The sequence below is a fragment of the Rhea americana genome, unplaced genomic scaffold (assembly GCF_003343005.1).
Source record: "Rhea americana isolate MKP2758 unplaced genomic scaffold, rheAme1 scaffold_77, whole genome shotgun sequence".
Classification (NCBI taxonomy): Eukaryota; Metazoa; Chordata; class Aves; order Rheiformes; family Rheidae; genus Rhea; species Rhea americana.
In genome coordinates, this window is record NW_028186945.1 from 401,081 (window position 1) to 423,129 (window position 22,049).

Below are 22,049 nucleotides of genomic sequence, written 5' to 3' on the forward strand. Positions count from 1 at the left end.
CACATTTCATCTTAGATACCAAAGTAGGAACATCTTGTGCGGCAAAGCGTCTATAAGAAAAACAGTACTTTTATGCTCAAATTTACCACAGAACTTGCTGAGTGCAGATAATGGAAAAAAAAAAAAAAAAAAGAAAAAGTAGCCATTAAGTGACAGAGCTGGGTTTCATGTAATGTTATTTTAGCACTGCCTCTTTGCTAGGCAAACAGCAAACAACTGTAAGTAAATAATTAGGACTAAATTCCTCTGGTAAAATGTAAGAACTTGCATTTGTTGTTTTGCTGACGCATCAACCCAGCAGCTTTGTTTATGCTCTTCTGAAGGGACTAACAGGACYGATGGCCCCCACAGAGGTCAGAGGGCTCAGGCTGGCCCTGCGCCGAATCAGCAACACGAGGAAGCCTGTGAGCAGCCTTGCAGGGGCAGAGGCGCACTATGCAACGCGAAACGGGGCTGCCAAGCCACACACAGACATGCACGCCCACGCGCACGCACACGTGCAGCCACACACCACTAAACACCCTGCGAGGAGCTTATAGCTAGTGCTACAGAGCAAGAACAAACAGAAGAAAAGTCTCCGTGCAGCAGGGACCCACCTCTGCTCTAGATAAGCACCCTAACAGCCAGCCTAAGAAGTGCTAGTTCAGACGCTGTGGAAATGTGTTGTTAGATGGTGTCATCTGCCACTAGGGACCCTGGTGCACATATTAAGTGGTCATTTATCTGTGTGCTTTCTCTTTCCCAGTGTGTTGTGCAGACCAGAAATTGGCCATCAGACTGTCACATTCATGCACAGACCTGGGTCATTTCCTGGGGCTCCTGCACCAGCATTTGGGCTCAAGTGGAAGAGGGAGGGATCTGGGAGTAGCTGAGAGTCTCCTGGAGATTCTCCCATGCTCTGGAGCTATGCAGCAACCAAGCCAGCCTCCAGCCTAAGACAAGTGCAACCTTCAGCTGTGTTTTCAAGGCCCCTCGAGACCCAAACAAAAGCTCTGCAGCCTTCTGTGTGCACCTCCAGCTGCCAAATAAGCCAGGCCAGGAGCCGGGACCATCTGCTAGCAGTTCTGCATCAGCTTGGCTGAGTTTATAGGCTAAGGTTGTTGTGAAGGGGGCCAGCTTGACTAATGTAGCTAGGCTACTGAAGCTGTCAAAGTGGCATAAAATAAAGCACCAGTGTCAGCCTCATTTTATAAATCATCACCACTTCTAATGCGTCACATAGTTTTGAAGAGCTCCACTAGGTAAATGAAAAACAGGACAGCAATTAGCGAGCCTGGTAACTAATTGAGGGCTGCCTGCCGGCGGCCTACCGAGTATCATACACGAAGGAAATGAGCTGTTGTCCCATAGTAACCCRGGAGGCTTCTGCAGATGTGCTTCATTTTGAGCTGCAACTTCTGGGTCAAGTGGGCTCATATTTGCCTCTCTACCTTTGTACCACTGCGTAAGTAGGCCCTGATGGATTTGCATGAAAATAATACAGGATATGATCTTCTCAAGCTGAGATACTGGGGTTAGGCAGAGAGAACTAGATTCCCCCAACTTTAAGCATGTAACTCTCACCATTACCCGAGATCCCTTCCCCAGCCAGGCATAGAGGTTCTTGTACAGCTGGGAAGAGCAGGGAAGAGACTATTCAAGGATTTTCCAAATTGCCCTTTGTCATTCACTCTGTTGCCAAAGGTGGGCATCTCTAAGCACTATAAATACTGGGATGTTCTTCTTTGCCCTTCCTACCCAGTCTAAAATCTGTTTGTACTTCCATCTTAAAAAAAAGAAAGAAAAGAAAAAAAGAAAAAAAAAAGGGAAAAAAGGTAAATTCAATGATTAAGACTCTGGAAGCTGCTTGCTGTACTCATCAAAGAAAAGGAAGTGTCAACTATTTCCTTCTACCAACTGCTCCTGTAATCAAAGTGCTCTGCGCTTTAGTTGTTAATGTTTATTCCCTCCCACCCTACATTACAGCCAGTGGTTCACCAAACCTCAGAACAAGATAACCGTCCACACCCTCATCAGTTTATACTTTCACACAGCTACACTAATACCTTTGTTTTCCTTGCACAACGCACTGTTTCCTTGTAGAGTACACTACAGAGACGAGGCATTCTGGTGAGGACAAGATCCCTACTCAGTCTAGCCAGCCTCACAAYCAGTTAAAAATACTTCTTGTTGCTGTCCCCAAAACATCAGCTCCAAAGCACGTGGGGTTGGGAAGTGAAAGGGGGAAGGAACGGAATCATGTTTTGACTTGGAAGCTTTTTTCTACCCCATTTGCTGTCGTGAGGCTCTCACAGCCAGAGAGGGAAAAATTACTCACTGTCTACCCAGTGCATCAGGGCTAAAGCTGCAAAGGGCTTTCCCAAAGGAGCCTCCTGTCCTGCAACAGCTCAGGGCTGTGCCTCGCAGTGCTGCTCACCTGGGTTCAGACTTGGCTCCATCATTACAAGGGAAGGCACTAGATGCAGTGCTAGATGCAAAAACAGATGGAAAGAAGTTTTTTGCTGTTGTTTTTCCAGTGGTAAAAGTCATAATTTTTTTTTTTTGGGGGGGGGGTGTTTTTTAAACACTAATAGATACAACATTTCCTGAAGAAGCTTCTCCTGAAATAGTAAACATTTCAAACTAGGAAATTAAATTGGACAATAAAATCAACCATAACTTTGTCGTTGTATGCTATTTGTCTGGCTGACTTTCTTATAACCTTGCTCCAAGAGTGTCTATGCTGAAATCTAAATCATACACACTTTTCAGTTACAAGAGTTATTTTCTTGAAATGTAATGAAGGTGTTTGAATTACTACCTATTTTAATGAAGCAACTCCCTCTCAACTGGCCCTGCCAACTGTAATAAATAAAGTGCACCAGAAAAAAACAATGCACCAACCTGGCAAAATGGACTGGTATTATACTAAGAGTGAGACACAGGCTCCCAGCCACTGTAGATCAGTGCAGCCTCAATGACCGTACAGAAACTGATATTCTGATCTATTACTGCTGCTTTCTTCATCTCTGCTCATGTTGTCCTCCCCTCCAGCTTTCATACAGAAAAATACAAAGAACACAGAAACACCATTTAGCTTGCTGACATAATGCCCATATTTAATCTTTTAAAACAAGAATAAAATCAAGAATAAAAATTTCATTTAAGTCATACAGTACATTATATTAATCTTTCAGCAATGACCCAATCTACAGTACTCAAATGCCTGGCATGAAGTCTATTATCTTAGCATTTAACAAGTGTATAACCAGTGACACAGTAAAAGAAGAGCTCACGATACATGGCTAATACAATGAGTTTTGATTTTAAGAGTCCAGCTAGGGTTTGTAGTGCATGAGTCACTTTTAAACGCTACTTTAATCAACCTTTTCTGTTCATTCAATCTGTCTGGGGCTTTTTTTATGAGTTTTTCCATTATGTACAGAAGATTTATTTCAAATGAAATTGCACAAGTTAGAATATCTATCTACAGGCATACATAGTCAATCTAACTAAAAATTTAATAAGCAGTAATTACTCAGTCCTGGTTATACATTCCTAAAGGCTTAATAATACAGGTTTAAAAGAAAAAAAAAGAAAAAAACATGGTTGTAGGGTGGCAACCTCTGCAAGAAGCCTCCTCCCCTCCCCAAATAACCAAGGGTTATTTCAACACATGTGAAATGGGGTCTACAAAGAAGGTATCTCAGCTCCAAGATAATACAAAACATGTGACTGTGCCCTTCCTTATGTCTGAATGGTTCAATGCAAAATTTAGTGAAGCTCTCATACAAATAATACTGGTCGAATACAGATCATTAACCTAAGGACAATATGCCCTGATAACCTATTTGGATAGCAAAACTGTATGTTTTAGGAGGCCATTATCCTGTGGTTAAAGCAGCCTGAAAGAGGACAACGCTCCCTGCAGCGCTGAGGAGAAGGGGCAGCGTGTACTCTTCTGTTTCTTAGCAAAAGCTAAACCTGTATTTCCCCCAGCTCCCTTTTACTCAAGTACCTGCCACCCCCAGCTCTCCCACTTTGGGCAGAGCTCCTCACCACTTTCTGGGAGGAAATCTCCCGGCCCAAAGACAGGGAGCTCAGGCCGGGGGGTTGGGGAGGGGGCGCAAGCTCCCCTCCTCAGCCGTGGGGCAGGACTTCTCTGGATGCTTACAGGTAGGCAGAGGCGTACGGCTACTCTACTTCTACCATATGCATTTGGACTCCCACTGACGTGCTGCTGCCTGAGATTTATTTCTATGAGGTGAACAGGAGATCCGCAGTCAGGCAGCTTTCTGGCTTGTGGCCTTAACTACTGCATAAATTTGTATGCAGTAACAAATGGAGATGTTTCTCCATAGAGTAGTGTTACCAAATGCTAAGAGCTAGAGGGCTACCTATAAAGTAAAGCTAGCTGAACACAAGGGTAATGGAACATTTTCCTGCATTAACAAAACAAACATAACTAACTCTAACACAACTGCTTTSGCTTTTTCAGTCTCTTTTCTGGTGCCAGATCCTGCTACAAATGGAAAAAATCCACAAAAAATCGTTTTCCTAGATGAAAAAGCAGCAGAATCTTAGAACTTGAGAATCTGCTTTTTTAATTTGGTACTGGCATAAACAAAAAGTCCCATGTTTAGTCTTTTTTTTTTTTTTTTTTTTTTAAGAAAAAATCCAGACAATCCTGTGTACCTTCTCTCACATACACACACACCAGCAGAGAGCTCCAGAAGAACAGGCATAGGAACCATAAAGCCCAAATTGTGAAGAGACACAGGGAATCTCATGTTTCTGTATTTGATTCTCATTTAGCAATGAGACAGCAAAGTGATGTATAGTACGAAATAAATGGTCACAGCACACACATACACCCAAATGCAACCATGGATACATTTTCCCCATATTTTTCTGATAGATGCTCTTATTCATCTAGCAGTTTCTTCTTGGCTTTGCTGAAGTTTTTGAAGAGCATCTACTGCTTCTTTAGCATTTTCAGAACCTAAGAACCTCAGTGGCAATTAACAATCAATCTAGTAAGTACCACAAACAACAATCTCCACTTAAGATTCTCTATGAACTGTTATGAAAGTTTAATCCAACTCTGCTCCTTTGGTGCCACTCCATTTTTTAAATTAACAAATACAGCATATTAATGCAAATTTGATGTTTTCTAAAAATTAGAAATGGTCAGATAATTAGTTCAGCAATACRCAAAGTGCATCTATTTGGTTCTTCCCATAGATCACCTTCTTTTGTAAGTTTAAATTCCTCCACAGTTTAAAATATTGTGAAGAAATTATATGTATACTTTATGTATAGAACTATTTATATACATACACATATATACACACAACTCTGTACTTTATATAGTCATAAACAYCCATTACATAACTATTTATATTATATACACATGGCATGAACACACACTCAGTGAAGAGTTGGTGTAGGCTGCAATCATTCCATCAGGTTTAATGAAATAAYCATGAGTGAGTTGAGACAGACACATATCTATTAGATAAGGGAAAGACCAATTAAATCAGCTCTTCCATTTTCCTACTAACATAGTATTGTTCCCATCCATTTCCATGTTCCATATGCACACACACTGCTATTCTGCATTCAGTTTACTTCAGAGGGAAGTGGTGGTTCCTTTTTCCAAGTGAAAAAAGTCAACATTTACTCAGCCTCATTGTAACCTCTTCTGCAGAAGTGCAGYGCAGCTAGGTTTAGACATTTTGGAGGATGCCGAAAGCTGCGCTGTTGTTAGCTGAAAGCACCTGCTGAAGCATTATTGCATGGTTATGGAACAGCTATCAGTTGTTCACAGCCTGTGAACTCTTTCTATTCAACAAATGGTACAATTGCATAAATACATATTTTAGCACAAAACAGTTTAACACGAGGCAAGTCCAGGTACATGTGAGACCTAAAGGCCTATGGGTGAACTTTAAAGGCCAGGAGTTCTTCAGAGTGCATGTTGTTTAAGGAACGCAAGTCAGGTAATTTCAAAAGAAGTTTTGTGAAAATAGAAGCTTCATTTGGATGGTTTTTCATGATTAAGGTCCTTAATGCACGGATTAGTGTTTCCTGAAGTGCCTCCACGGAATTGACGTTTTCTATTCCAGATCGATCTAAGGAGAAAAGAATGAAGGGAAGGAGGTGGGAAAAAGGACTAAACAGATGTAGTTTTCAACATAAAGCCACTGCAAAATCACTTACTTAGAAAGAAAAACAAAATAAAAAAGCACCCCCGAAAACTTAGCAGAATAAAAACTTAAATACTTATGTCAGAAGTTTCAAATCCGTACCTGAAGTATCTTAAACATTATTTAGTGCCAACTTTGCATAGTATTAAGCTCTTGCTGAACTGGCAGCACTGTCACCCCTTCTAYTCTCACCTATGTTTCCAGAAAAGGGCAGATAGAAGCACACACTTGGCTGAATCACAACTTTCAAGACAAGGAGAGAGCCTCGGGACTTTCAAGTGAGTATTTCAAGTATTTTTCAAAGTTGGATGTAGAAGCCTAAATTTGAGCTTCACATTTGAAGGAGGCTGGAGGAACTCCAATTCAAGGTAGGGGAAATCACACTCTAACCTGCACTACAGGACCCCTGGGGGCAAAAGGAGCAMAAGCCTTGACAGGGCTGGGCCCTAGCTTTAACTGTGTTTAGCAAGCATTGACACAATGAAACTGTRTCAACTGTGTCAGAGGAAAATGATGCACCCAAAAACTCACAACTGAGAAGAATAATTTCAATATTAAGAAAAAATATTACACTTTGACACACTGCAATTATCCCATGTCTGAAATCTCTATCAAGAAAGCTGTATTAAGCATACATCTGTTTTCCTTAGGTGGAGCCTAAGTAGCTTAAAAGTATATTTTTTAAGCAAAGTATCTCACCTAATGATCACATGCAGTAGCTTTCTTTCTTTTTTTTCTTTTTCTTTTTTTTTTTTTTAAGATGTAGTCTCCCTTCTTAAACTCTACGCAGATTCAGCAGGGCATGCACATACACATGACTGACGTGAACAGCAATGTGCTTTGATGTGTATATGTACTTAAGCATTTTGCAGAACTGGGACACAGAATGACAACAGCTCTCTGGAGTAGCACTGAGCCAGTTCCTACAGGCAGGCTGGGAATCCCTTCCTTATGCTGTCAGTGTCAACCTAACTGGACTACTCAGGTGAACAGTGTCTATAAGTCCTCCTGGACCATTCAGTGCAATTCCCTACCTTCATGGGAAAAGATACTATATACTTCACTTAAAGATTTGCCCTAAATCACTTATTTTTTTTGTTCTTGCAGAAAGATTGTTCCAGAACATTTTTGCCATATCAGTTAGGAATGTTAATGTCTATCTGTATTTATTAACACACATTTCACATGTATTTATTCTTCTGTGATCACTGTCCACTAAGTTTGATAGCTACTCTCTTTCTCTAAGGTGTTCACACTCAATCTAGCTATGTATCAAGACACAAAGAAAGTAAGAATGAGTCAGAAAGAAGTGACAGAATTCTTATTCAGGCTTTCGGCCTTTACTTGGCTAAGTTAACTATCTTACATGCCATCCTCTAAAAATATTTTATTCTATTCTGAACAGGGCTGACCAGATTTGCATGCAGTATGTGAGTGAGGTCTCTCAAGAACTGTATAGTGACAATGGTACCTCCTTGTCTCTTTTGGAAGAAAAATTGCAACCCTAAAAATCTCTTCTGAATGCCTCAGGTGAGTGGTTGTGGCCTCCTCTGTCCAGTAATCAAATCTCTTCTCCCTCTCATGCTACTTCTGGTTGCTCCCAGTGCCCAGATGAAATCTTTGTTTCTTTGTTACTACCATCCAAATAAGGGAGAATAATACATAGTGTGGGGATGAGGGAGTGAGAGTGTGTGCGTGTGTGTGTGTATTTATCTCCTGCAATCACACCACTCTCAGCTTGGTAAGAGATCGTCTTGTCTTTAGACCTGCATGAACTGCATTATTTTTGCTTTGTTTCCACCTTGCTTAYTCTCTCTTCTTACCCCAGTGTCCATGATCCATCTTGCCCCTTCCTCTCCATTTTCAACACATCCAGCTAATTGAAACCAGAGGCAAAGCGTTCATTTAGTTTTGGAATGGCACCAAGATAATTCCACAACACCACCAGAAACACCACTGCATACTCACTATATGGCCCTGCTTCCTCCTTCCTTGCCATATGACACAAACAAGAGGACGTGCAGAAATTATACACATTCTGCACTGCTGCCATGCTTATCTTTCAATCTGCACATTCAGAACACGTTAATGTTAAAACATTAAAAACCCCACACACTTAAGCATTTCAGGACCAATCAAGTTGTGCTTTATGAAACACTAGAAGAATTTTGTCAAGAAGTTTTGGAATTTGTGATTGGTGTGCAGTCCAATCACAAAGGAAGCTAAGACAGGCAGTGCTTATGCCCCAAGCCATGATCTGAAAAACCCTGCTCAGCAGCTGTGAGAAGCCAAAATACCAAACACCTCCTCTTTTTGTCCTGCTCCATGACCCTGACATTGTGTGATGTACAYGTCTAGAACTATCCATGCTATGTACCATCTCCAAAGATAAGCCCTATTGGGATCCAGCACAACACGGAACAGAACTTATAAGGCTTGGGGGGGGGGGGCGGTGCTCAACACAACAGAGCAGATACAGCCACTTACATTCAAAATAGCTGTTGCCAAGTTTATGGTATTCTTGGGCCCAGCAGCTGAACAAGCAAGAAGTGTGGCTGTAGCCTAGTTTGTTGTTTGCACAAGGAGGGAAGACACCTGGTGGTTCTCAGTCCTTATTTTGAAGATCCTCTGGTTCTTGTCATTTTTTTCCCTTGCCAATTTTACATTTTAGAATATGTAGAGCAGAGTCTAGAAGACAGACTAAAACTCCAGATTCCCCTCTGCTACCAGAACATTTTCACTAACAGATGACAGTGCTGTACTTTCTTCATGCTGCCATTCCTTCTGGCTTTTGAGTCTTGCCAGCTGTGTACAACGCCTTTCATTACCACTGCTTACAAATTTAAGGGGCTTCAGCTGCTCCACCCTGTACCAGCAAATTTCAGGCAGACCCTACACATGGCTACTGGATTGAGTTGTCCTACCTGATTTACAGAGGGCCTATAGCTTCATGCTTGGTGTGCTTCTTCCCTAAGGAGGCAGATATGTCTAAACCACTCACACTGAAGAARAATACCAAGGTGGCTGATCCCAAACATTGGCTTATTGCCTGAGAAATAGGTGCCACCAGTGTTCCTGCTTGCTACCTTTAGAGAGCTCCATATCCAGCAAGCAGGGATTTTACATCCTGTATTCCAGGTATTATACACAGAGCTAACATGCCTAATTTGGGCTTTAGATAATACTACAGAAGTAGGTGCTTAATCTTTCTTTGAATCTGAGCCAGGGTGTTCTGTATTTCCAGGTACTGAAACAAGATATGAAACCGACGAAGATGTTAATGGATTGGCAGACATTTAACAGTACAAAGTTATGATGCCCACGAAGAGGGCTCTCTCACTGACATTGAGAGAGATCAAACTGCTAGATTTAAACTTAAATAAGATACACAATAGACTTCAGTGATGATGCTCAGAAGTAAAAATACCACCTTATCCCAAGACCTAGGCTGTGCAAGTCAAGTAATTTCATTGACACTGTCCTGTGAAACTTTTATGAGTCAGGGAAGAATCAGACAAATGGCTTCTAAATAGCTATCAGGCAGTAAGCTCCATCATTCCTCAATTTCTTCTCAATCTCTCAAAGGGGAAAAAATAGATTTTTCTACTATTCCCTAAAGTTTTAAGAAAATCCTTTTACCATTTTTTTCCTGAAGACAGTATTAGATAAAAAAAGATATGTAAAAAATAAATTATAGGCTGCTAGTAGCTTGAAACCTACTAAACTGGACTTAGTCTTGAAATACCAAAATATAATTTTATAGATTTTTTTTTGATATGGAGAGACATATTCTAAATTTGGCATAAATGTTAGACAATTTTCTTTCCTTACCAGCAGATACGAGGACAACCGCTGTAAACAAACTCATTTCCTCATCACTAAGTTGCAGGGCATTTAGTTTCTCACTAAATTCAAACATTGAGTTGAGCAGATCACCAGCTCCCATTGAATGCAAGTCGTCCACACTGTACTTCTTCCCACTGAGAAAGGTGACGGTACGTTCCTTTGCATCAAATAAAGATGCAAATCGTACCATTAAAACCTAGTGAAAGAAGAGAAAAAAGAAAGAAAGAAACATAGGTGGATTTCTAGAAAAATCAAAGAGAAGAGAAACCAATTTAACATCATTCAAACTGGCTTATTCTTATTACCCCTGTACAAGCATTTTGTATAGAAATGTCAGCATGCTATTGAGCTGTAAAAAACAATGCAAGCTCTGCCCCAGTTGTCTGTGTGAAACAAACAAAAAAATTAGGGAATGGATGCAGGGGAAGGGCTGTAGCACATGAAAGGGAGGAAAATGAAAGCTTAAGCCTCAGACAGCCTGAGCCATGAAGACAATGCCATTCATAAATATGCCAGCAGGAAAACTTGCTTAAGCCACTGGACAGCCAAAGGTATACAGAGCATTAAAAGAAATGTCTTCTAGGCCATGAGCAGCAAAATAAAGGTATTGAACCAGATTCTTGCTGGTGTAAACTGGAGTAGTTCTATTGAAACAACACTGATTTACACCACCTGATGATCTGGCCCAGTAAGCATTCTTTGAAAAAGTACCATGCCACATCGCTGTTTCCACAGGTGTGTTAATGTGCTCTGGTAGAAAGGAGCCACATGTATGGCCTTCAAAAGGCTAGAGCAGCAGGGCTTGAAACGGCACCTGGTCTGCAGCTGGGAATACCCCTTTGGTATAAGCACCTGGGCTGGAGCAGTTGAGATGTGCTGAACTTACCCCTCTAGGCTGAAATTTCTCTTGAGGTTTCTCAGCCGTATTGTGAAATGTTTCCCTGTGGAATGGCTTGTAAAGTTTCATTTGCTCATGTTCAACAACCTTATTTATATTTTTCCAGGTTTAAGTTGCACACAACAGCCTTCTTATTTGGAGAAAACGAACCAACTGCTATTGGCTAAAACGTCAGACTTGCTGTACCCTCTTGGTGTGACAGTCTTCTCTTCTCACTTACCCTACATAACTACATTAATTTAAATGGCATTTACTACAGATGAGAGGAGAAACAGGTTTTCAGCAAAGACTAGTGCCTTTGACAAGCTTAAGGAAGGAAGGTTTGGGGGGGAGAAAAAAAAAGAAATGTTTAAGAATTCAAATACCATTCATGCACATTACATGACCTGCTGCTAAATTTAAACAGCCAAATGACATGCAGCAATCTTGATGAACACATGAGCACTATATATTATTCACTTTTGTTACCTCAGCTGTATGTCCTCTGATGACACTTACTACCATGTACAGAAAKCTAGGCACTAGGGAAGTCCTCAGAATACAACCAGAGGAGACTGAAGGGGCAGGCAGAGCTGAAGCTGACTTTCCACATTAGCAGGAACCCACCAGGTATTCCACACCTTTCCACTTCAAAATGCTAATCCMTTTATAGAACTGGCCTTTAGAAACAAGGAATCACTAACTTGAAATAATAAGCAGGATCTTTTGGGCAATCCAGTGTTAATGCTGGTCTTCAAAACTGAAATGCATGAAGCTGCACTGATTTATACTAGTGCAGGAACCCAGCCTATAGATTTTTATGTTAAAATTCAGATACAAAAAGAGCAGTTAAGATGATGGTTACAGCATATAATTCTTCCCATTTCACTTCAAGCCAGATTCCTATTTGTGCATTCTGAGGATGTGCCTAATCAATCCTATCATCTGACCACAGCTACACAAGCACATAAAAATTCCACACAGGCAAGTGCTCACTCACTTCTCCACTGCATGCAGCCAAATTATCAAGTTTGTGAGTCTGCAGATAAATTGAGTCACTAATCCAGTGGATTCAAGGAGCTTATTAGCTCTACCACTGCATTTTGAGGGGGGRAAAAATCAGCTCAAGTCTGGCTGGGTCCCTTAGTTCGGGCTCAGTGCTGCCTCTGTRTTAACGCCATATAAAGCCAGGCAAGTGCTACCACAGTACACTGAGCTTCCCAGTACTCCCAGGTCTGAGAAGACTTTTCAGCTTGCATACGTGTGAATATATATTTACATACATACATATAYATATACACATACACACACACATATATATATATATTGCTATGCTGCTTTGGAAGCCACATTGTCTCCATGCATCTGCCCAGGACTGCTCGCCCTCAAACAAGCYAACTATGAGTATGAACTGCTGGGAAGCACAGTGCCAGGACAGTCAAACTGGTGCCTGAAAGAGCTATCACAGGCTCAAAGGCAGTAGTTTTACTCATGCATTTTTAATAACATGCAAATGTTTGGGTACCCTAGTTTAGTTACCCAGAAGACAGAAATGACCTTGTAGACACCAGGCTTTGAAGATATTTTTGCCTCTTTTGAAATGGTTTCATTAATCCTATATTTGTGTCTTTATTGTTCTGCAGTCATTTTTAATTTTTTCTGTTGCTAAGATGCCACACAGGTCTTTAACTACAGGTGCCAGTTCATTAACACAAATCACTATTAAGGTTTCACATAAATAAGAGAATAGAAATAAGCATACAAACAGACATTATTATTAATTCCCCTGGATACGGAAACCTTTCAATCAGTGGTGCTTATCACCAGCAAAAAGGCACATGGATGAGGCTTAAGATTCAGGTGAAGAAATGCCAAAACAAAACATTTTACTTGTAAACATGAAGGTTTGGCTTTAAGTTATGTGAATGGTTCAAGCGTGGTTTTCAACCCTCCATTGAACACACTGGACAGTGTGTCTCTTCGCAGGAGATGGAACGAACATTTTTGTATAATGTGAACAGCAGCTTCAGAGGTTGAGGCTCAAGACCTAAGAATACAGCCCTTTGCTACAGAACAGTTTTACACAAATATTAAAACGTCAAGAGTAAGTAGAACAGTAAAAAAACAAACAAACAAACAAACAAACAAACAAACAAACAAAAAAACAATGGAAGGCAGAATGGCAAAAAACAGAAACTGACACAGTCAAGGCACCAGATTCAAGTCTTACAGTGTAACTTGCATCTTCCAACCCAACAATTATCCATTTTAGAACTGGGCTTTATAACTTCAAGTAAGAGACCCAATACGTTACAAGAGAAGTGTTTTCAGTTCAGGTAAATGCAAAAACTTAGCATTCCTCTTAAGAAGGATCACCAGCCCTGCCCCCCCCCCCCAAAGAAAAAGAAAAGCACAAAAGCACAATAACTTGAATTCTAGAGACTTCATCTTCTCTGGCCCTCTAAGCTTAAATTTCTCATTTGGACACTTATAAAATGCATATGGTCTCTAACAGACGAGAAGAGATCTTTATGTAAAGGTCARCTGGTGAAGGTCACTAATTATAAAGCAGCATGGAGCATTCCAGCAGCGTTTCCAATTTAATATCACTAGTTCACATATATGACATGACTGCAAGTGGGTAAAATTAATCATGAGAAAGGCCCTAGTGGGATTAAAGCCTGCAGTAACTGCCCAACTATTAGGCTGCAGATGGTACACAGTATCTACAGAGCAGCAGCAGGACAGTTAGTTATCAGCATTACTGCCCTGGAGATGACAGAGGCTTCACTGATCGCCAGTTGCCACCAGAGGCACCTCTAGTCACGATGGGTGCTCTGGCTATGGCAAGGAGCACAGCTACAGAAGGCAGAACATACAGAGCACTAAAATTCGTTTCTCTAAAAAACTGGTAAGTTAGTAGACAGTTTTCTGAAACTATCCACTCTTCTGGATGCGATCTGCTTCTCTCCAGGCTAAATAAGGTAGCTGTCAAAATAACTGAGACACAAAACAAGAAATTCCTCATTAGTCATTTAATACTATCAGGGAACAGGGAAGGGTAAAGGGCGATAGTTTGTGAGTTAGCCAGAAGGACAACTCACCAAAATCTGATCAAAAGCACTGGCCACTGGCAGCTAAAGGAAAGCTCAGAGCTGGCATCCATGAACAAGCTGGTGTGGCCTGACATAACCTACTTCATTTATTTCTCTTCATAGGAGGGTTGGGATGACGCACAGTTTGCAGAGCTGGCAATATATGTGCAGTGGTCTCACCTCAAAGGTCCCAGCCTTCAGAAGGTTAACCTGGTCATGTTGGGAGAGGTCTCGGAAACCTGGGATGCGCTTGGCAAACTCAACCACTTCCTTCACTGCAGGGGTAAAACTCAGGGAAAACTCTTCCCAGACTTCATGGCCAGACTTATTTGGGTCCACATAGGGAGTCTTACTCATTGGACAGACCTAAAGTTTTCAAAACAGACAGAATACAACTCTTAAAAATAACATTCCAAATACTGACTAATACTTCAAAGAAAAAAGTTTATTCTTAAAAAAAAAAAATCGCAATAATGACATATAAAAGCTAATCATATTCCTTGGTCARTCCCCAAACTGGATTCTTTTTTTGCTGTTGCTGTTGCTGAGGTTTTTTTGTTTTTTTAAAGAGGTCCATTGCCAGCTTGTTGAAACTGCTGACTCTGGAAACTCCAGCATTGTTTGTAACAAAATACTTCAGAGAATCCAAGTAATGGGATTCTTCCCTGATCCCATTCATGTTCAACGTCTACATTTCTCTTACCTGTATTATTCCTGTAATCTCACAATTAATTGTGATTTCACAATCAATTGACTGTAATATCACAATCTCTGCCACATTTATTCCTGTTTTGCAGGCATGTCAAGTGTTTCAGTCAAGGTGACAGACGTCAGCACCAGAGCAAGAAACTGAACCAAGGTTCCCTGCGTCACAGGCTTACACCCTCATTAGCGAATCAATCTTCCTTTCCTATGTATTTTTTTTTAATCACAGAAGGAGGACTAAAGATCTGGTATTTCAGTTCTCACAAACTGTCAGAAGATGATAAAGTGCTCTTTCTTTCATACAAAGGTAAACCATCTTTTTGTAGGAGAAGTCTGAATGCATTGCAATGGAATCTTGATCACAGGAAAAAAATCAGAGACATCAGGAAAGGCTGTTAGAAAACACACATTCTAAAATCCAGCCAGTTAGTCCGATACCTTCAGTTCTGCTTTCTAAAGCTTGTATCTTTTAATGAAGTTTAAATCTTTATTAAGCCTTTTAATATTCATTTCACTTGCCATCAGCAAGGACAAGAATTCCTGTAAATATTCCTCCGAAGTACCGGGATAAATGTAGCTCTACATAAAGCCAGCAGAGCAAACAGAAAACAGTAAGATAGATTACTAATTCTTCAGAACTAGACTCCTTTTGCTGGGCATCTTGGATCCCAGAACTGCCCTGCAATTCTTTGCATACAAAGTTAGCCAGGGAAAACAAAATATTTATGTATTTCTGTACTGTACCCCCCTCCATATAGTAGTTACTTACTAGGCAGTTAATATGTAGAAATCCCTTGCCTTTCTCTCTCCCCAAAAGAGGGGAGAATGGAATTGCAGACTTCCTGGTTCAGTTACAAACCAGGACACCACCTGTGTGTCTGAGGACATTCTCCAAATCCGAATTATTACTTTGCTGGGGAGGAGGAAGAGCTTTGCATAAACTGAAAATCATTCCAAGTCAAGTCACAGCATTTTTCATTTGGGAATATTTCTGTCAAAAGGAAAGGCCTAGGCACACAATGAAAAGCAAGGCACACACTAATCACTGCTCTATGGTATTGCAAAGATTGATGCAGACACCATCAAATACACAGTACTCACTAAAAATAAGGAAACTGCTTCAGTATCATGTTCTGAACCTGACAGCAAGAACCACCTCAGTTTCCTATGCTATACCTAACTATCCTAACACTTGGCCCATCTGTCCTGATGGGAAGAACAGTTTTCTCACCTGTTTGTAGCATTTCTAAAGTCTCTTGAGATATCTCTATACTGGAGTCTAATTTCTAAGGAAGCAATTTTCAACTTGTTCAGTCACTAGCTCTTTTTTGAAACACCTTTTCAGGAGCAACTTGTAAGCAATGATTTTTCTGGCATAGGGAAAACTAGCAAAAAACAGCTCCTGAACATCTGTCTCTGTAATAGACCAGAGCCTAATTAAATTTGATTACTGCTACTGATTCATTTTAGTCAAACCCTGTTCTCATTGAATTTTCTGGCAAAACTCTTATTTGTGTCAGGGATGTAGCAGGGGCCGGCAGTCTCTGTTTGATTTGCTTTTGTTTCCTCACTGCAGGCTAGGTTAAACCTCCCTGCAGCTGCTAGACACAGGTCAAACTGACTGGTTGGGCCTCTGCAGGCACAGCCACTCCTTGCCTGCCCAAACTGACAGGTTTAACCTCTGCTTCTCAGGAGTGCCAAGAATGCCATTGTAATGACTCCACATACTTTCCCTGCAAGGAAGAAAGGTTGAGGATGATTATTATTTGCAATGTTGTGGTGTCCAGAGCCTGCAATTAGGGGTCAAAGCCTGCTAGGGACAGCATGGTTCACATAAGCAATAGTCAGAAAAACAAAACAATTCAGCATCAAAACAAACAACCAACCAACCCTCAAAACACGGAGATTTTTCAGAAGCCTGTGAGAACTGTGAAGAATCCTTAAATCAGGAGGAAGAAAAACTCTTAGCTCAAATACTTAAAAAAGGTCAGGGGCTTGCACTTCTAAAGAGTAGCACAGGATGGAAACAAGGATGTTATGTTCTCTCATCCCAGGCAGTTACAGTGATAAAGAGAAGGACAATCTATTTTAAGGGGCTTACAGAACAGAGAAGCAGCAGGTGCAAGGCAGAGGGGAGGGAACTGTTAAGGAAAAAAATATATATATATACACAATGCCAGAAAATAGGAAGTATCTTTGTTAAGAATTCAGTGAGAAACTGCTCTAGTGAAGTCTTCTAGGATACACAAGCCTTCTCAACACTCTTAGATAAGTACTACAGAAAAGACACTGAACTTTTCCCAAATGATTTTAGCAGCCTATCTCACTCTTGCTTCTGTTCAGACATGAAGATGTTCTAGGAGAGAAGGATGCTTATCATGTGCCTCAACTGAGCCCCTATTCTACGTGGCCTGTAAGAAAATAAGCCTGTCCCCACTTGAATGAAAATATATATATACTTTCCACCCAGCAGGAGAAATTTTAGAAGATATTAGGTAAAGCACAGAAATAGACTGACTTAAAATCCTAGCCCTGGGTTTCACTCCAGCAATTCTGGACATTCTATCAAGGAAAACATAGCACATCTGCCTGTATAGATTATTTTAAAGTGAATCCTTCAAGGGGATTYAGTAAAGAAGGGAATCTCTGAACTCCTAACACCCGTTTGTGTTTAAAATCAATTCAATCAATTCAGTTAAAAAAAAAAAAAAAATTCAACCAATGCCTTTTGATGTCTATTAGTGTATTTTAAGTAGCCGATACCTGAACAAAAAAAAAAAATATAATTTCAAATCCTACACAGAACTCAAGCTATTATTCTCCTTCCTCACAACCTGTGCTATCAAACTGTCCTACCATTTTGAATTTCAGCAGTTGTGTCACTTAATTGTATGCAACTTCACTGACTAAAGGGGCACAGTTGGACCCACCTTACTCTATATACACACATGCACATACCTACCTGTACATTTTTTAAACCTGAAATATTAAAAGAGTATCAACTAAGCTTTTCACCAAGTCAAATCAAACAATTGACATAAATATACCAGATGCAATCTTCCTCCAGTACTGCAAGAGTAACTTGTATTCTTGTTTGGAGAAAAGCCACTTTCTGGGATCCTCTCACACATCCGCTGAGTATAACCATTGGTGAAGTTCATACAGTGGCCATTTGTAAAACACATGGTGTGCCCACTTGGATAATGCATTGTATTTCTCCCTTTGTACTGTCCGCYGAGGTGCTGCTCACTTTCAGGGTACTGAGGGCCACCGAGTCCACTAGGACAGCACTCGCTACTCAAAATATATTGTTCACTGTTCTTTGAAACTCTCTCCCCACTCTGGGACTGCATCGTCTCCACTGGGTTTTGAGATTGTTCTTGATTGTACATGAAAGTGTCTTTGTGGGCCCTAGTGACCATACCAATCACTTCTTCCTTAGCAATGTCAGAATTAGGAGGGGGAGAAGGGCTCTTGATGTTTTCTYGCTCTTGCTTGGGCTTGGAGGAAAGGTCTTCTTGAGATGCCTGATCTTGATGTTCTATCAATGTTTCATTGGGCAAATGGCTGCTGAACTGACTGTTCATCATAGTTTTCATGGCACTCTGCATTTCAATCAGCATCCTTTGCTTTTCACGTTTAGGAATGCGGCCAAATCTAACAGCTACCAAAGTGGAGAAAGAAAATAAATAAATAATAAAAAAAAAAGGAGTCAGTCCTGAAAGTGTTCGCAGCAGACAAAGGCACCAAATCAAAATGCAAAAAACAGCACCAAAAGATAAAAGAAAGAAAACTTATACACAAAAACAGTAATCTTGCCTTCTAAGAGAAGGCATTAATGCTGCTGTCATCAGTACTACTAGCAGAGGTTTTACCACTGAAGTCAGGAACCTTCATGGTGTAGGACAGGCATGAGATGCTGCTTATGTACAAAGAGAGGTAGCTCTAATGCACAAACAAGCTCTAAAGCCTTTTGCCCTCTTTTGCTCCAAATGTGACTATGGACTATACACACAGTTGTGTTAGCAAACTAAGTGGTAGGATTTAAGACTGGTTCAATTAAATCAGTACAACTTTGTGTGTTGACAATTAGCCAAATTTAAACACAGTTCATATCACATTTGAATTGCGAGTCCTACAAGACCGTTCCTTATTGGTCAATTATATATCTCTCCAAAACAACAAAGAGAATTGKTACTGAACGAGACTTACCTTGTCAAGGCAAAGTTATCAGAAAACTTCGCCAAGGACATTTTCTGCTGGCAAGGGGATGGGCATCATGTGGCTGCAGCACTTTTAACCCTGACCTACGGAATCTACGATTGCTTTTACCATCCTATCCAACCACGGCCTTGCAAGGGCTTATAACCAGTTTTGACTGACATAATTATGTTCATGCAGTAGTCCATCATTAACGTAACTARATCTCCTTCATTAAAGCAGATGCAACCTTATGCGCAAACAAGCGCCTAGGGGATGAAATAACTCATATGCGTGACAAGAGCCCAGAACAATTATTTAAAGTTTTAACACTCCACCCACTAAATAGGTAACAGCCCAAGATTCCTAGTTCTTTTGAAGTAAAAACTCAGAGAAAATTAAAAAGTAAAACTCAAGAAAAAACTGTTTGTGACAGTACATTTTAGCAGACTAACAAATTACATTTTCAGCATTCCAATAAAAAAGTCACAAGAAGTGGATTGCCAGAAAGATGGCAAGAGACTCAGCTGAGCCTTTCCCCCTGCCTCCATTGAAGGCAAAATAATAAAAATAAATAAATAAATGAAGTTATGCAGCTACATCCTTGCTCCGTGCAACAAAAAACTCYTTATATTCCATAAAGGTTACTCTAAGGCTATTATAATTGCATGAACTCCAACTGGCCTCATTTGACTCCAAAAAGCTGTTCCATTTAGTTAGTCCATTTAGCTTGGACAGAATTCCCTTTTATTAAAGAAAGAGGGATGGGGGTGGTGGAAGCAATCTTGTCCCAGGCAGAATACAGCTTAAAATATTAACTCAGCAAAACAAGATTAAGTCTCTTGTTACATCTGTCCCCCTAACATACCACTACAGTGCACCCACCCCAGTAATCTGTGAGGTCGGGAGGACAGATCTCTGGCAAGTATTATGCTACCAGTTCAGGACAGTCACAGGGCAAGAAGACAAGCTCATCTAAACATACTCTGACAGGGAATCTGTCTCTGATAATAGGGTCAACTGCTTTTTCTGTTGTTAAGACCCCTCACAATCTGTTTTGAGGTGAGTAACATTCACTCTTGGACGATCACTGCTCAGCACGGGAACGTACCATCTCTTGACATTCCAACAGATAGACATTTTTTGAAACGGCACTGCTGGCATCTGTTCCTATTCATTCTCATTATAGAGCAGTTATTATTCTTCAAACACTTCTTATATTGGATATTCTGCTGGATGCTTCTTCTGAAAAAACCCTGTAAACAAAAAACCCACAACYGTTACAGTACATATCAAATCCTTCAGTCAACATTCACCTCTCTGCAAGTATAAAGAATTTCAGTGTCTTTTAGACTGCTTCAAAGCCATCAGCCCTCAGTGATTGTAAAAACATCCAACTCCTCACGACTTACTACCTACCCCTCAGCACATCATCCATCTGTGTATAAAGTAAATGCGTTATGATTTCTAACTATAAAAGATTTTAAGTTGTTGCCTGCATAGTCAGCACTTCAAAGCAAAATATCTCAGTATTAACTTCATTATTGGACTGTACAAGATTTGCCCTCAGTCTCCTTTGGCATCCACAGCAAAGTTAAAACCCAAAATCAGATCCTTCAGTCTCGATGCTCTGGCAACAAAACCATCCTCTTGCACCATCTGCTTTTCAAAGGTACCTTTTTCACATAACCCGTAAGTTCATAAATGCCTTCACAAAACAAAATATTTGCAGTGTTATAGTATCTGAAAATACAGATCTGCTATTATTAATACATGAACATGCAAACATCCAGTTTAGTTCTTCCCCAAGGCGGAGAATGATGGCATCACTTTTCCAAAGCTACTTTGTTCCATGTCCCATCCCAGGTGACCACTCACACCCACTATCTCCTAATGCATTAACGTTCACACGTCTTGCATGATATGGTCCTTACCATCTCTCCAGTTCTCGTTCTTTCCCATGCTCTCCAGATCAGGCAGAGAGGGAGAAAGGGCAAGAACAGAACGTACTGCACAGTTTTGAAAATACTGTTGCATTGCCAAATTGCTTGTCTTTTACATACAAGCTGTGTATCGTTCAAAATGTCTTGAATTGATATGTTTAACAGAAAAGCATACCAATGATTTTTCAGCAGTATCCTTTTCCCTTACTGAGAGACCTAGAGCATTCCACCAGCAGGAAGGTGAGCAGAAACATGGCTCACCTTACAGCCTTCACAGGCGTGAACACCATAATGAAATCCTGAAGCGACATCTCCACAGACTTTGCATAGAAGAACCATGCCATTAAATTCTAGAATCGGAACAGAAAAGTCAAGAATATAGAAAAACAACGACAGCTGCAGGAACATGCTTCTAGCTTTTCAATATAACTAAAAGCAAAATACATCAGTTCAATGTAACAAAAAAAGAAAAAGAAAAACACACAGCAGGGGAACAGAAAACAAGAACACACAAAAACTCTGAACAGTTCAGAAGGTATGAGTTTAAGGCAAGTGGAAAAAAAAAACATTCGGTAGAACATGTATTCTTTGGGAGAGAGCATGTATTCACTGGGCTTTCAATTACAGTAGCACTGTGCTCAATAGAAAAAGAAAGTCTGCTTACATTTACATATTATTAAGAGGATCATTTAGGTAACTAGGTCAAAGTTTGGGCTCAATCTTTCTTTCTGTCAGGAAAAGGAAGCCCACATAAAGATTGTGGTTTCCCCAGTCGAGAACAAACATCTTCTCTTAAAAAAGCAAAAATATTAAAAGACATTCAGCTTTATCATGTATTGCAAGCAAGTCATACACCTCACTTATTTACTAACAGTTTAGGACTTAACTGGGCCATGTCTACATACATAAAGTCTATTCATTTGAAGCCGTTTCCAGAACGACAGCTGTTCACACTTAAACTTGAAAATATTTTAACTGTCCACTAAACAAGCTTATGGTTTGAATTTTTGAAGGGTTATCCTCATTTTATTTCAGCTTGTCAATAAAGAATGCTTGCATATTCTTAGAGCTAGCCTAATGAAGGTCCCACTGATGCTGATGGAAATTYTACCAGTGACTTTAGTGGCCCCAGTGTTAGCTTAAGGCTGAGCAACAACAATAATCAGAATTACTTCAGCAGAACCATATTCTAACC

General features: G+C 40.4%; 1 protein-coding gene across 2 annotated transcripts in view; it reads right to left on the reverse strand.

Moving 5' to 3' along the window:
- Positions 1-3,071: 3,071 nt before the first annotated feature.
- The window catches only part of NR1D2 (nuclear receptor subfamily 1 group D member 2), a 23,392-nt gene continuing 4,414 nt past the window's right edge, over positions 3,072-22,049 (reverse strand). Inside the window, exons 3-8 of one of the 2 annotated variants that reach the window (XM_085322405.1) lie at positions 21,116-21,204; positions 20,023-20,167; positions 17,759-18,375; positions 14,187-14,372; positions 10,020-10,230; positions 3,072-6,113 (exon numbers count right to left, since the gene is read on the reverse strand). In XM_085322405.1, coding sequence (XP_085178531.1) covers positions 5,917-6,113; positions 10,020-10,230; positions 14,187-14,372; positions 17,759-18,375; positions 20,023-20,167; positions 21,116-21,204 — 1,445 coding nt within the window. In that variant the 3' untranslated portion in view covers positions 3,072-5,916. Of the gene's footprint in view, positions 6,114-10,019; positions 11,162-14,186; positions 14,373-17,758; positions 18,376-20,022; positions 20,168-21,115; positions 21,205-22,049 lie in introns of those variants that run through there. The other variant, XM_085322404.1, reaches the window with a different exon arrangement.